The sequence below is a fragment of the Pollachius pollachius genome (genome assembly GCF_949987615.1).
Source record: "Pollachius pollachius genome assembly, chromosome: 18".
In the NCBI taxonomy this organism is placed as follows: Eukaryota; Metazoa; Chordata; class Actinopteri; order Gadiformes; family Gadidae; genus Pollachius; species Pollachius pollachius.
In genome coordinates this window covers 20,373,400-20,389,867 of record NC_136951.1, presented here as the reverse complement: position 1 = coordinate 20,389,867, position 16,468 = coordinate 20,373,400, and the positions used below count along the sequence as shown (strand labels likewise).

General features: G+C 46.5%; 1 protein-coding gene across 1 annotated transcript; it reads right to left on the bottom strand.

The window, feature by feature from the left end:
* Window positions 1–4,394: 4,394 nt before the first annotated feature.
* st8sia1 (ST8 alpha-N-acetyl-neuraminide alpha-2,8-sialyltransferase 1) lies at window positions 4,395–14,047 on the bottom strand. The gene is made up of 5 exons (XM_079755707.1): window positions 13,361–14,047; window positions 12,519–12,663; window positions 10,265–10,374; window positions 7,897–7,989; window positions 4,395–7,614 (listed from the first exon to the last, which is right to left on the bottom strand). The coding sequence occupies exons 1-5, from the start codon at window positions 13,591–13,593 to the stop codon at window positions 7,116–7,118; spliced, it is 1,080 nt and encodes a 359-aa protein (XP_079611833.1). The 5' UTR covers window positions 13,594–14,047; the 3' UTR covers window positions 4,395–7,115.
* Window positions 14,048–16,468: the final 2,421 nt, after the last annotated feature.

The window sequence follows — 16,468 nt, the reverse complement described above, 5'->3', positions numbered from 1 at the left end:
TGATTGAAAAAGCTTCCCTTGTGTATTTCCTAGATGGATATCACTGATGTGGTATACAGGTGTTCTGCTTCTGTTTGTTTTTCATGTATAAAATATAATAAAACATGTAGATGGTCAATTTTGAGCAATGAGGCACAATGTGAAGGCTATCATCGGCCAAAACAAACTCAATGAATACAATGGAAATGATTCGCAAAACGCTGAAGACAAAAATAAAACGCCATTATTAAAGGAGTTGCTGAACATTCTGAACGGGCTCCAGGTTTAGGATGGGAGTGAGCCAGGAGCTTAGTGAAGTGGCCAACTGCGACTGGTGAATACAATATAGACTTCCTTGAACAGGAAACTATCTCATGTGTTCACAGTAAAGTGTGACAATGTGTATGCGTGTCATTATCATATTGTGGGGAATGGCTTTTCCTGGATGAATCATTAAATAGGTACGCATGAACAGGGCATGAGGGTCTCTTAGTTGTTTCATCTGAGGACTTTGGATGTAAGGCAGCGGCCCTTCGTGGACCTCAATTGCTTCCAAGCCAAGGCCAGACTAATGCTTATGTTGAATGTCTGGATGGTCTCATGAGGCTAATGTAGTTGACCCTATAGGTGATAAACCTGATGTCTCTAAATTCACACACTACCCACAAAGCAAACCTGCCCCGTTAAGTAGTACACCTTGAACAAGACACACAGAATGCCTCTAAGCTCCAACGGTGTTGCATTGTTGCTGACACTACTAACCCTAACCCTTAGGACCAAGAGCCAGTGAATGTCCCTCCAAGGTACCCGTAGTGTTCCATTGTTATCCGCTTCCAAATTTTTTGATGTCTTCCAAAGGAGGAAAATAAGACCATCTGCCTTGAACAGGAGGCTATCTCATGCGTCTATGGTAAAGTGTGACAATGTGTGTGCGTGTCGTTATCATAATGTGGGGAATGGCTTAATCATTAAAGGTGTGTGTGTGTGTGTGTGTGTGTGTGTGTGTGTGTGTGTGTGTGTGTGTGTGTGTGTGTGTGTGTGTACAAATCTTTATATTACCCTCACACATGCGCGGAGCTTGGGGGTGGCTTTCGGGACTGAAGCCCCGAATCTCAGGTCAAAAGCCCCGGATCTTTTTTTAAGCTTTTGAACTCATGACAACCCTGACATGTTCCCTCATGTTTCGACTGGTAGTGATTTTCACCTCTTGAAATTGATTTATTTTCATTTTGAAAGCAACAACACATGTAAGCAACATTAAATGCCATCTCTCGTTCGGTTGTTTAGAACGGTTGCCAGGACAACGTGACGTTTTCTAACCATCCCCGTCTCTCAGCAGTCTTGTTAAAGTAGCCTCAGGGTGTGGAACACACATTACCATGGACATTACAAATTATTGTTCTAAACCAACGTCCAGTGATACCGTAGCAGCAGCAGCCCCTGCCAATGACCTGTCAAATGTTTCAGCTCAGTGAGATTACCTTGATGTGCTGGTGCTAGTGCTAACTAGCCTGCCTCGGCTAGCTAGGCTGCTATGATAATTACTCCTTTCACGCAAAATAGATTACCAGCGTTGTTTAAAATGTCAGAAATCCGTTTCTCTGATTGCGATTCTGTCTCAACCAATATTGTACAGTGTTGTGTGTTACCAAATGTTACCTTAAATTAAATGTTGAGGTCCACTGAATATCATGAAGAGGTAAAACATATCCATGTCTGACTTATCGGTTATTTTAAACTCTAACTTTATTAACGATTTAGATAAGAAATGTACAGATATCGCGTTGCTGCATTCGCTGTTCGACCAGCAGCCAACATGTTACCGATGTGTGGCTGGTGCTAGACTGTCTTGTTGACTTTCAGCTTGCGTCCATATCCACGTTCATTGAACTTTGACCCCTTTTTAAATGAGTTCTACCAGAGTGATAGATGCGGACAAACCCCTAAAACAATGTAGTACTTATTTGTGTGCATATGTATAATACTTCAGTGCATTATCATCATTATTTTAAATTAAAATAAAATAAAATTGATAATGATAATACACTGATATGTCCACCAGGTCACCCTAAACTGGACTAGAATGCAGGAAATCGCATTTTAGAAATTCAAATTTTTCTGGTGGAGGACCCCCAGACCCCCCTCTGGGCTAAGCCCCGGATGTACACAAAGTCTGGCTCCACCTATGGACTCACATTGTATGTTCATTAATGGACGATATCAGGCCATTGCACAGTCAACAACAAAAAAGCCTGAAAAAAACCCAGTGCGTATTGTGTTGATTAGCGCCAGCTGTGGGAGCTGAGCCACGTCCGCAACAGATAAAGGAGTACACCAGAGTTCGACACAGATCGAGTAACGCAGCTCTCTGTCTCCTCTAAACGACCAGCGGTCCACCTTCATCATGGTTAGAGGATTACATGGCGCTCCTGTCCTGTACCATAACAATGTTTAGCCTATCCAGCCGGCGTCTACAGCGACACAATCCCGTCGTTTGGCCCGGCTTCAAAGGTCCCCTGAGCATCATAACGACCCCCTCCGCCACACGTTTGGTCCGCAGAGGAAGCGCTGTGCGAGCGGTGGATGAATCGGTAATGTATAACCCCCTTGCGTTGCGTGAACGTAAAGAGCCCTAGCAGGCAGGGACGGATTAACATGACCACGGGCGCTGGACATAAACCAGTCACGGACCCCTACCAACGCGCAAATACACGCACTAGCACACCGAATTTGGTCGCATATAACGCATGCAATCCAAAATCACACACATTATAATGCAGCGCGCAGCCGGGAGAGAGAGAGAGAGAGAGAGAGAGAGAGAGAGAGAGAGAGAGAGAGAGAGAGAGAGAGAGAGAGAGAGAGAGAGAGAGAGAGAGAGAGAGAGAGAGAGAGAGAGAGAGAGAGAGAGAGAGAGAGAGAGAGAGAGAGAGAGAGAGAGAGAGAGAGAGAGAGAGAATAGTGCCAGCCGCTCGTCTTAGCGACAGAACATGGAGTCTGTCAGGTTAATTTCATGACTTTAAAAGCACCTACTGACTTTCTCTAACGAATTAACGAGTCAAAATGTTGAGATGGACGGTATTTGACCCGCTTAGCACACGTTTCTCCATTTTCACTTTCAGTAAATTGACCGTTGACCAAGCACTACGACATTAACGTTCCGTCACGTTAATTTTTTTTAAAAAATGTGATATTTATTTTGCAAATCAAAAACAGTCAAATTCTTTTATGACCAAAGAATGAATTTTTATTCTTTTTAAATAATAATAAAAAAATATATATATATATATATCAAGGCCCCCCCCCCATTGGCCAGGGCCCTGGACATGTGCCCACTCTGCCCATGCGATAATCCGTCATGCTAGCAGGAGGGCTGGTACAGCCCTCCTGAAGCACGGCTGCTCTACGCTGCTCTACTGCTCGACACGTAGGAGTTAAATGTTCTCCCACTCGAACAATACAATCAGACCTCATGAACAGATCCACCAGTTGGGTTTCAGATCAGCAGCAGTCGATGGAACACTCCCTCAATGCCTCCATCTGCCTAGCTCTCTCCCTCCATCTCTCTCTCTCTATCTCCCTCCATCGACCTCTCTCCCTCCATCTCTCTCTCTGTCTCCCTCCATCGACCTCTCTCCCTCCATCTCTCTCTCTATCTCCCTCCATTGACCTCTCTCTCCTTCCATCTCTCTCTATCTCCCTCCATCGACATCTCTCTCCGTATCTCTCTCCCTCCACCTCTCTCTATATCTCACTCCATCTGCCTCTCTCTTTCTTCATCTATCGCTGTCTTACCCACCTCAATGTTTGTGTTTGGAGAAGGAAAATGTTTTGTTTGAAGGACCTACATAGTACCAAGATCAGCAAAAGATGTGAGGCTACTTTATGAGGCCTTGAAGTGACTACATTTTTTCTTGTGTGATTGTGTATGTTTGGGATGAGAGAGAGCGAGACCAATAAGTTATAACCACAATCAATCATCACAGTCAATCATCAACATCTAACTGATGTCGTAAACCATCTGTTGTGTAGTTTATGGATACTAAACTGCACTCTCGGCAGGCTGTTTTTATTAGCTAAGGTTACGGTTTATTTAGGTGAATTAAACATTTTACAGTAGTCTCTCTCACTCTCACTCTTGAGTCCTCACTATGGAGTATTGCCAACAAAACGTCCCATGGTGCATTCTGATCTCCAAGCCCTATAGTAATACCAGAGGTGATAAATATCAGGAGGCAATAGGGAGGTCTAGTGTACAATCATCAGTAACCAGCCGTCCGGAAAGAAAACTCACTCAGGATGTGTTATAAATGGGTTAACATTTTAATACTGATACTTTGCTTGTAATACAGATACGGTTGATTTTTCGTTTTGTTTTGTTATTCTTTCACATGAACAGTTTATGCAGAAGCCACATGAAACAGACGGATTTAAATGCAAAATTCCCTTTTTTCCCTCGACCTTGTGTACTTTTCTGCTCATGGACATGCTCGGACATGGTCGCTCTCGTCGCAACCAAACAAAATACTGAAAATCTTTACACTCGAGCGCCTTTTAACCATTTCTATTAATAGTTGTCAGGGTAAGAGAGAAAATAAACCTCACACCAACAATAGGTATATCCACAGATACTCTGAGTACCTAATAAAACAAGGCAAGTGAGACCTACAAACACAAATCTGTCATTTGAAACTAGAAGGCAGGCTGTAACCAAAGACTTCCTATTTTTTTGTTTAAAAAGACATAGGCTACAAAGTTTATCCTTGATGGCCACCACTGATCAGTTTGAGTCTGCTGTATTTATCGTTTATGATTATACTTTTTTGAAGGAAAAATTAGTTGGGAATATTGAGTTTGTGCCGTAATTAGACCAATTTTTTTTTATTTATATACCACGACTATTTTCAGAGAGGATATGCTTTCCTTACTATAGCCGTAAGCTGATGTTGATAATGCCATTTGGCATTTCAAAATGATTTCTGCAAATGCATGGGATATTATTTACATTAACTCAGAATATGTTTTTAATCCCGTTTAACATTCCTGTACGGGAACAGAACTTTGGTTGCTCAAATGTTAGTTAAAAACGAAAGGTCAAAAAGGTCACACTTTAATTCATCGTTTAAATAACAGAATCTTAACAAAAAAAATATGGGCACTCTGAGAATGAAGTGGATTAAAAAAATCATCAATATCAATATCAACTGCTGGCTTCCTCTGATATCGTGATGAAGAATACAGACTGGTTTGAAATGAGATCAGGACGTGCGCTGATCAGCAGATACGCCTGAGCCAGTGGACGCGGGAGGCGTTTAGCATCTTTCAATTAAATCATAGCTTCTTAAAATATAACATGCATTTATTTATGCATTTATAACAGATAAAAAAAAAGGGGTAGAAGAAGTAAAAAGTGCAAAGGAAATGCTGAGTACCAAAATACTAGGTAGGTAAAGTGGTCATTGGTCCTGGTTACTCTTCACTGTACTGTACACAGAGCTTTTGTCAGGTGGAGGTTCGGGCTGAGCCTTAAACTACTCCTTTAAGTAAGCTGCACACATTCAGCTACAGTGTTGGTAAAAGATTTATTTTACCAACACTTTTATATTGCTCTCTTTTGCCTGCTTTCATAAAGGCACAAACCCTTATTTTTAAAGAGAGACAGAGAGAAAATAGGTATAATCAGCCAAATGACCTTTTAACATGTCTGGAACCTACGGTGGGGTCCTGTATACGACCATGCGTGTTGGCACTCAATCCGCTCAGTGCAGTGGGCTTTAAGAACATGGCACCGTCACATTCAGCCCCCACTTCTGCCGTGGTCCTAGCTAAACATCCCAGAGAGTAAGCTCTCTAACGGTGGACACCGGTCGGTAGAGAAAACACCAAGACCTCCCAATGCTCCAAAGATCCCAACGATGTCCCCAGATCCCGGCGGTGAGGAGACGAAGCAGCGAAAGGAGACACAGAACGGGCTCTGCATCGAGGCTCAGGAAAAAATAAGTCTCAGGACGACGACAGTCTTCGTCGGTGTCCAGCACCTTCAGCAGAAAGACTTCCACGGCTACTCGGTTAAAAAAGAGGAGAACTGACGCCACTGGATCCAAAGAGTCCTTCCATTATCATTACACATGTTTTTCTTGTTTCTGCTGTCCTGGGTTCTCTTCTTTCCCAGCAGTCTTCATGCTGATGTCTGCCCACCCCAGGGCCGCGGGGGGCAGTATTGTATCAAAGAGGTCCCGGTTACGCTCGCCTTGGCACTTGGTAAAGGTAGTTCAATTTAACAAAGGAACACTTCCGTCGCCACAACCATCCCTCCCCAACCCGAGTGAACCGCTACGGGCTCCCTGCTTTGGGGAACTTCTAAACTGAGTGTCTTTGTTAGTCGTACAGTTAAAAGAGAATCGGTATGGCGGCTGGGGATGAGATGTCCCGGAGTTGGATCAATACATGGAACGGCGGTAAGTCACTGTGGCTCTGTGCATGCTTCTGACTGTAAATGTACGTGTGGCCGTCTAACCGTCTATAGAACAAAGGCGCTTAATCTCTTATCTCGATTTCCAGCATGTCCCCCTATATGGGTACTACAGGGTTTTATCAAGGGGCTGGGTCCCACCCTGTTCCTTTCACTGGAAGATTATTGGTTTGAAGGGGGGGGGGGAGGGGTGTCCTATTTAGCAGTCATTTCTGTACGCACCACATATTCATTCCCCTCCCCCACTCATTCAAACAGAAACCCCCCTCCCCCATACCTTTTAGAGCCTCAACACATTAGCCAACATACACCCACTGACACATACACATGCGCACACTAACATTCACACACACACACACACACACACACACACACACACACACATACAATTCATGTCGTATATTGTCGTACAAATACACATATACGGTATGGACACAAAAAGTCAGTCAGTAACCCAACATACGTGTGCGTTGAAGTCGCATTTGTGCATTTCATCAGCCACTAAGAGTGGGGCAGGTTCACACCACGTGTTCTTTTACTGTGCATGTGTATGTCTATGCCTTTGAATGCATTGAAGCCGATTTCTTGTGTGTGTGTGAGTGCGTATGTTTCTTAACACGATCATGCACGTGTGGGAGAGCCAGTGTGTGTCCGCGCCCCCGCCCCGCTACCCGCCCGGCCCGCGGCCCCCCTCCCGCGGCGGACACTGCCCCACGTGCATGCGCAGCGTGCCGCTGGTGTGCAGGCGCCACAGCTGCAGGAACTCCTCGGGCATGGCATGGAACCACTTGTAGGGCAGGATGTTGTCGTAGTAGTGGTGGCTGACGGGGCGGGGGGCGGGCCCCGGCGCCGTGTCGAAGGGCCAGAAGCCGTAGGTCGTCACCTCCTCGCACACGCCCAGCGCCAGGCTGACCAGGAACAGCCCCGTGGAGAGGCGCCGGGCGTGGACGCCCCGTCCCTTCCAGAAGGCGCCCACGCTGCGCAGGAAGTCGGGGTTGGCGAAGAGCATGGTGAGGTTGGAGGAGGCGTCGGCCAGTGCGTGGTAGGCCCTCAGCGAGGGCTCCGTGCCCGGCCGCATGGAGAAGGCCGGCATGTAGACGTAGCTGGAGCCGTACGCCCGCATGCTGTCTACGAAGGCACGCCGCGACCACTGCAGCCCCTGGAACCTGGGGGGGGGGGGGGCAGAGAGAGAGAGATGAGGGAGAGGGGGAGGGAGAGAGAGAGAGAGATGGGGGAGAGGGGAGACAAAGGGGATGGGGGTGAGAGAGGGAGGGAAGAAGGGGGAGGGTGAGAGCGATGTAGAGACAGCCAGACAGATGACAGTAGTGTGCAGGATTTAGCTAGAGGGTCTGTTTAACTTTCCTCGACGCTCGTTGGGTTGGGAATAGACAGGCTATGATGACATAAGGACCTGTGCGTATTTATACATGAATGTATTTCTGTCTTACCTTTTCTCTATGATGCTGGGGTTGGCGGTGACCAGGTGTGTTCGAGTGCCCACGTCCTCCGTGTACTTCTTAGAGAGTGGAGGGAGGTTACACCTGCAGTACAGGTAAACATATAGACTGAATACAGTAACAGGTTGGGGGTTACACCTGCAGTACAGGTAAACATATAGACTGAATACAGTAACAGGTTGGGGGTTACACCTGCAGTACAGGTAAACATATAGACTGAATACAGTAACAGGTTGGAGGTTACAGCTGCAGTACAGGTAAACATATAGACTGAATACAGTAACAGGTTGGAGGTTACAGCTGCAGTACAGGTAAACATATAGAATGAATACAGTAACAGGGTCAGAGCGGGTTCAGCAGGCCTCTCTTCCTGTATACCGTACACCAGGGCTATTCAATCTCCTTAACAAGTGGGCCAAAAAGGAGAACCACTGGGGGTTCATGGGCCACACATAGAGTAAAACTACGTCAATGACTTAAAGTAGTGTTAACTTAATATATATAGTACTACTACATGGAATAAACTTGTTGGACGCATTCCTTCCTTCTTCACTTTTAATCGTATCATTATAAAAGATTTTGTTCTCACATATTTTGGACACGTATTTAGAATTCAACAATGTTGTTTGAATCATCACAAAACAGAACTACTGTACATATGAGACATTTTGAGCCAGTCAGTGAGAGAGATTGCACTGCCTTGTTTGCCTAGTTTGGCTCATCCTGAGACACTCAGCTTCTCATAGGTCATGGAGCAACGCGCCCCTGTTCTGATGGCATTCAGATGAGAAAAGCTAGACTGACACGTATCGGTTGAGCCAAACATTGTCAGAATAAGTGATGCCAGTTCCTGATTGTGGGGAACTGATACTGGCTAGTACCACCAGAAACCTGATTTGCATGCAACTATTTTTGTCCTTTATTTTATTTATTTTTTGCATGCAACCTCTTGCGGGCAAGAAAAAAAAAATTAAGAGGGGCCGTATTTGGCCCACGGGCCGCTAGTTGAATAGGCCTGCTGTATACTGTATACTGTAACAGGGTCAGAGCGGGTTCAGCAGGCCCCTCTTACTGTATACTGTAACAGGGTCAGAGCGGGTTCAGCAGGCCCCTCTTACTGTATACTGTAACAGGGTCAGAGCGGGTTCAGCAGGCCCCTCTTACTGTATACTGTAACAGGGTCAGAGCGGGTTCAGCAGGCCCCTCTTACTGTATACTGTAAAAGGGTCAGAGCGGGTTCAGCAGGCCCCTCTTACTGTATACTGTAACAGGGTCAGAGCGGGTTCAGCAGGCCCCTCTTACTGTATACTGTAACAGGGTCAGAGCGGGTTCAGCAGGCCCCTCTTACTGTATACTGTAACAGGGTCAGAGCGGGTTCAGCAGGCCCCTCTTACTGTATACTGTAACAGGGTCAGAGCGGGTTCAGCAGGCCCCTCTTACTGTATACTGTAACAGGGTCAGAGCGGGTTCAGCAGGCCCCTCTTACTGTATACTGTAACAGGGTCAGAGCGGGTTCAGCAGGCCCCTCTTACTGTATACTGTAACAGGGTCAGAGCGGGTTCAGCAGGCCCCTCTTACTGTATACTGTAACAGGGTCAGAGCGGGTTCAGCAGGCCCCTCTTACTGTATACTGTAACAGGGTCAGAGCGGGTTCAGCAGGCCCCTCTTACTGTATACTGTAACAGGGTCAGAGCGGGTTCATCAGGCCCCTCTTACTGTATACTGTAACAGGGTCAGAGCGGGTTCATCAGGCCCCTCTTACTGTATACTGTAACAGGGTCAGAGCGGGTTCAGCAGGCCCCTCTTACTGTATACTGTAACAGGGTCAGAGCGGGTTCAGCAGGCCCATCTTACTGTATACTGTAACAGGGTCAGAGCGGGTTCAGCAGGCCCCTCTCTCTCTCTCTCTCTCTCGCTCTCTCTCTCTCTCTCTCGCTCTCTCTCTCTCTCTCTCTCTCTCTCTCGCTCTCTCTCGCTCTCTCTCTCTCTCTCTCTCTCTCTCTCTCTCTCTCTCTCTCTCTCTCTCTCTCTCTCTCTCTCTCTCTCTCTCTCAGGGGTTGGTTTGAGCCTGCACTATTCTCATTCAACTGGTAAGTAACCTCATTTAATAATTGTGATACTAAACCAATGCATATTTTCCTTGTTGGGTTAGGATCTTAGTGGCTAGGTTTCATCCATATTTTATTTTGAGAGGTCCTGTTTGACTGTTTTATTTCATTCAAAAGTAATAAAGGGTTTAATATCAATGAGTTGTTGCAATAAAGTACGACAGCCTCAAAACGGTCGCGGCTAAACCAATGGGTCACTGACTTCTGACAATGGGGCTAGGTTGAAGTAAAAAGCTTTTCCTGTGCCTTACCGCATGACAAAGTCAGCGTCGTCGATCTCTGGTCCACAGCTGCTGTGTCTGAGGACGCCTCCGTTCCCCACCACCGCACACCTCCTCAGGGGCAGACGCAGAGGGGGCTCCTGCAGAGAAGGTGGAGGTCTTAGTGTTCCTCTCAGGACGCCCGTCACATCAGAGAACAGGTGGGCTACGAGGGGGGTTTCACAGAAGGAGTTATGGGGTCAACTCAACCCAGGGGCCCCTTGCATGCAGGGTAAGTAGGTAGCAACTTAACACTTAAAATTTGTTTGATTTCCTGTAGCCTTCCGGACATCCGTACTGGTCAGAGACCCTGTCGTTGGACATTCTCCCCTTGTTTCGTAATTGCACCTTTGCATTCTAACGCATGCAAAGGTGCAATTACGAAACCGTTTCCAAAGGAAGGATGCCCTCTCTGTCTCCCGGAGGTCTGTGCTCCTGCACAGGACATGCCGTGTCCAACAGCCTGATATCCGGCCCCATTTCACAACGCTGAGTAACGCAGCAGGAAGGACACGAGCTAAGGTCAGCACTGGGCAGAGATAGACAGCGGCCAGAGGAAGGGACCAGCTATACCAGCCAACGGGTTGAGGTATTTCCAGACATCACATCATCGGTGTCTTTTTGTTCTTATTGTAATGTAATGCTTCACCAAAGACATTAAAGCACATTATGTTGTAGAACAATTTGTCTGGCCAGATGATGTACACAGTTTATAAATTTATATAATATCGGCCGGATTATGTTAAAAAAGTACATAGACCTATCTGTTGCATATGTCTAATTATCTCATTATCTCTATCCATCCATTGAGAAACACAGCCATGTTTCGGTCTTGCTTCAGGTTATTTGAGGCCTTAGAGATTGTTGTTGAGGTAGTAACACTAAGATGTCTTGGGCCAACGACAAGCACTTCCTTTCATACCACAAAGACATAGCACATTCGCTACCACGAATGAGGGGGACTGTACCTCCCTCCAACTGTACCTACCAACTACAGACTGCACCACCTCATATTCAACCTAGGGGAAACCACTGGGCTAACAAGAGCACACAGGAAATAGTGACACTGTCAAGCTAATGATTCCGTTGATGTAAGCCATTGGTAATCCATAGGTTCATCAACGATAACCCATTTATTTGGCTGAGCGATTTGAGATACAGGCAAAACCTAAGCTGTCATTAGCGCCAGAGTATTTAACAAGTTTTAAACATTCTCTGACCAATGACAGCCTACGTCCAAAACAAAAGAATCACACAAGTCAAACATATGGACGGGTGCTTAAATAATCTGCTCCGATCGAATTCCCCCACAAAAGAAAACACACACCGACACACCCACACACATACAAACATATTGGCCAGATTATGTGAAAAAAGTACAAAAACACCCATCTAATACGTATGTCTCTATTTATCTCTGTCCATCCATCCAATTTATGTCTGCCTGTCTCTTTCTATCTGCATTATAAGATAATATTATTATAGATAGATGGTGGTATTAATGCTAATTATTTTGGTCCTGCTAGTAATTGGTCTGGGAGTAACAGTCCTGAATAATGAGTGTGTCTCCAGAGAGCAACAGAAAGTAATTTCCAGGAAGTAACACAAAGACATTATGGGGAAACTAGAAGCACATCGCAAACACACACATCACGAACGCACACATCACAAACACACACATTACAAACACACCCGCAGGAACAAAGACATACTGTTCGAACATTGCCACCAGGATTGAGGGGGATGTTCAACTGTACGTCTAACTGCCACACAAGCTCATTCAACCAAGGCGGACACGCAGCAGTTGGAGACACTCAAAACGAATACACTCCAACTCAAACCAACGCAATGACTTTGGGGAAGTCATTTGTAATCGTAATGACCTGACCAATGAGAGCGTACGCCCAACACAAAAGAATCACACACACACACAAACATTTAGACGGCTGCGCAAGTAATCTGCTCTGATCATTAATGTCTGATTCACTTATACATAAACAAGCATACACACATATAAACCTACCCCCCCCCCCCGCCTGTCCAAACCCCTTAGCAGCCATAACAGAGTCACATTCTGCTGACTAAGGGGATAAAGCTGTAGATAAGTGTGAGTTTGAGTGGGTGGTCTTGGCTTGGGGGTTGGGTCAGTTATTCAAAGCACCTTCAGAGCTTCAAATGTTATCGACCGGACAGAGCAAGAGGATCCTCACGGCCTCACACCAACGTAACGCCAAGGGCTGCCTACCTGCACAAACAGCGGGTAGGTCTCGTTGCTGACCGTGTGCGAGTGGTACAGCTCACCGTCGTACCACAGCACCTTCCCCATGGGCGAGTTCTCCTTGGTCACCGCGAACATCCGCAACGGGTCGCAGCATTCCTTCAGCAGCTTCCTTCAAGGGAAAAATAAAGAGAGGATGGGAGGGTTACCGACAGAGACCTGCCCCCAGGGGAGTGGGTGTGTGTGTGTGTGTGTGTGTGTGTGTGTGTGTGTGTGTGTGTGTGTGTGTGTGTGGTCGAAGTTGGTACACGCATAGAAACCGCCCGTGAGCAGGTCTCCAAAAGTAAAACAGATCTTTGGCGATAGGGGGCGCTATAACTCGCGATCAAACCCAACGATCAGCCCCCCATTAATCGATAGACCACAAGTCGGCTGAACCTTGGCGTGCTGCTGCTGACGATCCCCTGAGCATGTCGACATGCTCAGGGGATATTGCACACACGAGTTGGCTTATGCAAATTATACGCGAAAAAATATTTGGGCCGGGGGCAAATATTTTACTACATCATGAGTATACATGTTTTCTGGTGTTCACATGACATTAAATGGTTAGTGCAAATACAATAGTTTCAAGAGAAACATGGGCTGGTGCTTTACTTATGTGATTTGTCAACCGAACTTCAATTCAACTAACACTAATACAAATGTAACCATCTTTGCTATAATTGTCCATAACCAATATGACAACAACAACCAGCCCCCCCCCCCCCCCCCATATCCCCGATACTCCTTGCCTCCAGAGTACCCCTAGGGTTACGCGTAGCCCAATAAACCAGTGCGTAACCCTGAGAGTCCTCTTCGTGCCCTACCTGTACACGTGGATCCCCGTGTCATTCTTCTGCCATACGTGACCCTTTCTCGACACCTCGTCCACGATCTCCTCGTAGCTTGGCAGTCGGTATACCGGGAACACGTAGAACCAGCAGAGCACCAGCACACACAGGGCGGCCCACACCGAGAGTTTGCTCCGGTAGCATCGTACTGACATGGCGTGCGTCTTCCTCCTCCCCCACGTCAAACAGGCAGGGATTAAAGTCACCATCAAGTGACAAAATAACGGTTGATATTGCTAAATTGAATTCCAAGGCTGTATTTTTCTCTCCTGGGATGCACCGGTGCTGATAGTTAAGGAATGTATACGGCATCCATTATCATCACGGAGAAGGGAGAGCGCTATGAATGGTATGTTCCCGCAAGCCCAGATCGCCAAAAACATCGGATACCCCTGCCCAGCTTATCCTCGGTAGCTCTCGTCCGTCCTTTTGAATGATTACGGGTCCCGCTCCTCCACCATGGATGAGATGGCTGCTGCTCGTGTCACCACTTCCCTTTTCTGGGTGTGCATTCGCAATTTCTGCCTGCATCAACACCTCGCCGCCACCATCACCACCGCAACTGCAATCTTACAAATCTCGGTCTGCGCCTATTGCACACCGCCCAGCCCCTGTTTAAGCATCCCGATGCAAATCCGGATACGAAAAGGGTGGCTTTCTTTGCGGCCGTCGGAAACACACCGCTCATCCAGTCCACCAATCACTCCTCGCCACTCCACTTTATTTGTGCTCCTGGATGTTGGGGGGCCGTGCAAGTATATTGGGCATAATATATTAAGACTCTCTCCTCCTCCTCCTCCTCCGCCTCTTCCCCAACACCCCCTCCCCCGACTCAACCCTCCCTCTCTCAGACAAAGTGCTTCTTTTGTGCTGCTGAAAGCCTGCAGCCTGCAGCTCGATTCCCGCCGAGATCCGCCGCAAATGCGGTGCAATGCTGCGCCTATCTGGCCGTTTGGTGAATTGAATTCAACGGATCTGCTGACCGGGTGAACGGCGATGCTGATGGGTTCGTCGTTGTGGTTGCTGATGGTAACGGTGAATGCGACACACATATTCAAATATTTTTTTGATTGTGTTTAAACGTGCTCCAGGGTAAAGGAAACGGATGGAAAGCGCTGATATTGGTTTGCCGTCAATGGAGTTTGGCGGACACTGATGAAGGACACAAAACTAACCGCATGATGGCGACGCAGTGTCAACAGATAGATCTTGTGACACTAAATAATGTGTATTGAACATGGCTATCTTTTTAATACATTTATGAATGAATGTAAGAATTCGTCTTTCCAAACCCTTTGGATTGAAAACTACCTATGTCACATGTTAATGTGTCGGATGTTTAGTAGGCTATAAGATGCACCCAAAACACCCTACATTCAAAGATTGAAGTTACAATTATTTATTTGATTGAATGTTAACACGGTAGTAATTTGGCGGGTATATATGTATTTGCTTGAGAACATGATGATGGGACTAAATGTGAATTGAGAAACCGTGAAATTGCAGCAGCAGTACCCACCGTCAGCAGAATGCCTGGCCGGTGTCCTGGTGCGGTGCCCAGGGCAGGCCGCCCGGTCCTCTGCGCTTCTCTACATGTACTGGGAAAGGAATATCTCCAGGGCGATTTCGATCACTTTACTACTACTACTTTCCCTATTTCACAGGGCCAATGTGGCGCTGTTATATCTCTATATCAATTTCCATAGATTGAAACGGGCTGCATTTGTGGATAAGTGGCTGAGCCTCAGAAAATCCTTAAGAAGTTGAGTTATCAAGACACACTGAACAATATCGGGTGTATAGGTCGATGGTCGGGACTCGGATGTCACTCATAATCCACGCAGCCACCAGGGTCGGTGGTTGGGAAGGGAGCGGGGACAGATAGGGAGAGATAAAGGGGAGAGAAAGAGGGGTTACGGAGGGCCAGAGAGAGAGAGAGGAGATGGGGGGGGAGGAAGAGGAGAGGCAGAGAAAGGAGAGGTGATGAGAGGGAGAGAGGGAATTGGGAGGGGGGGGGGGTGGAGACAATATGATTATCTATGGCAACAGAAGCTGATACACGGGGCAATACCATTTAAGTAATGCCCCCACCGATTTATTATTACCCTATTACAATGTGGCTCACTGTTGTCCCAGCAGTGTCTGGGGACATGCTCTTTCCAGCTGGGCTTCCTGCCACCACATTCCTCCTGCCAGGCTCTATATATGCAACGCTGACCCCCTCCACACACACTCACCCACCACTGACCACCCATCACCCCCCCCAGGCTCCCCCTATAAGACCCCTCATTGTCTGTCTGCTCCTTTGTTTGGCCACTCACTAGACAACTCACACCCGACCAATACAGGTAACTGAATGTTAAATGTATAACATCGAAATGAGTGACAGAAAATGCTCATAGTTGATTTGGTTTTCGATAGCCTTTAATGTTTGACTGATTTTGTGTCTAATAATTGAAAGAAATTGGCCTTTTCGTGTTTCCAGTTTCAGACGTTTATTGGTTTCGAGGATTTGTTATCTGGTTAACGTTGAGGACGTTGACGACGACGCTGGTTGATGCAGGATGCTGTTAATGCATCCTGCTCCATGGGACTCGATGACATCGCAGTTTTAGGAAGACATTTCTGTATTTATTATTGTATTTGAGTGTTTAACCGACTCGTTCTCGTTCTCTATGGAGGGCAGCCTCCATAGAGGTGGAGCGAGTCCTGCGTCCTTGTTCTAAGCCCTCTGTTAAACGACGTCCGAGGGTACACCACTTGATCATGTTACATTGATGCACAATTATGGGATGGAAAAATATTTCTTATTTCAAAAGGCACTAATGCACCTCTTTCTGTTTCCCTTCTCCCCTCATACGTCTTTGGTCTGAACGGTGGACTTACAGTGAGGTAAGAAAGGAGTGAGTGTGTTTGGCCCACATCATGTGTTTGTATTCATGATGTTTGTTGGAATAAGTTAATAGTAGTCCCAGAACTGCAGTGATGCTAATCGTAGCTAATTCGCTAATTCGTTTCGAAAGACATTGTGAGGTTGTGTGATGTTATCGTAGTTCATCTGTGATGTTATTTATTGAATGTAAT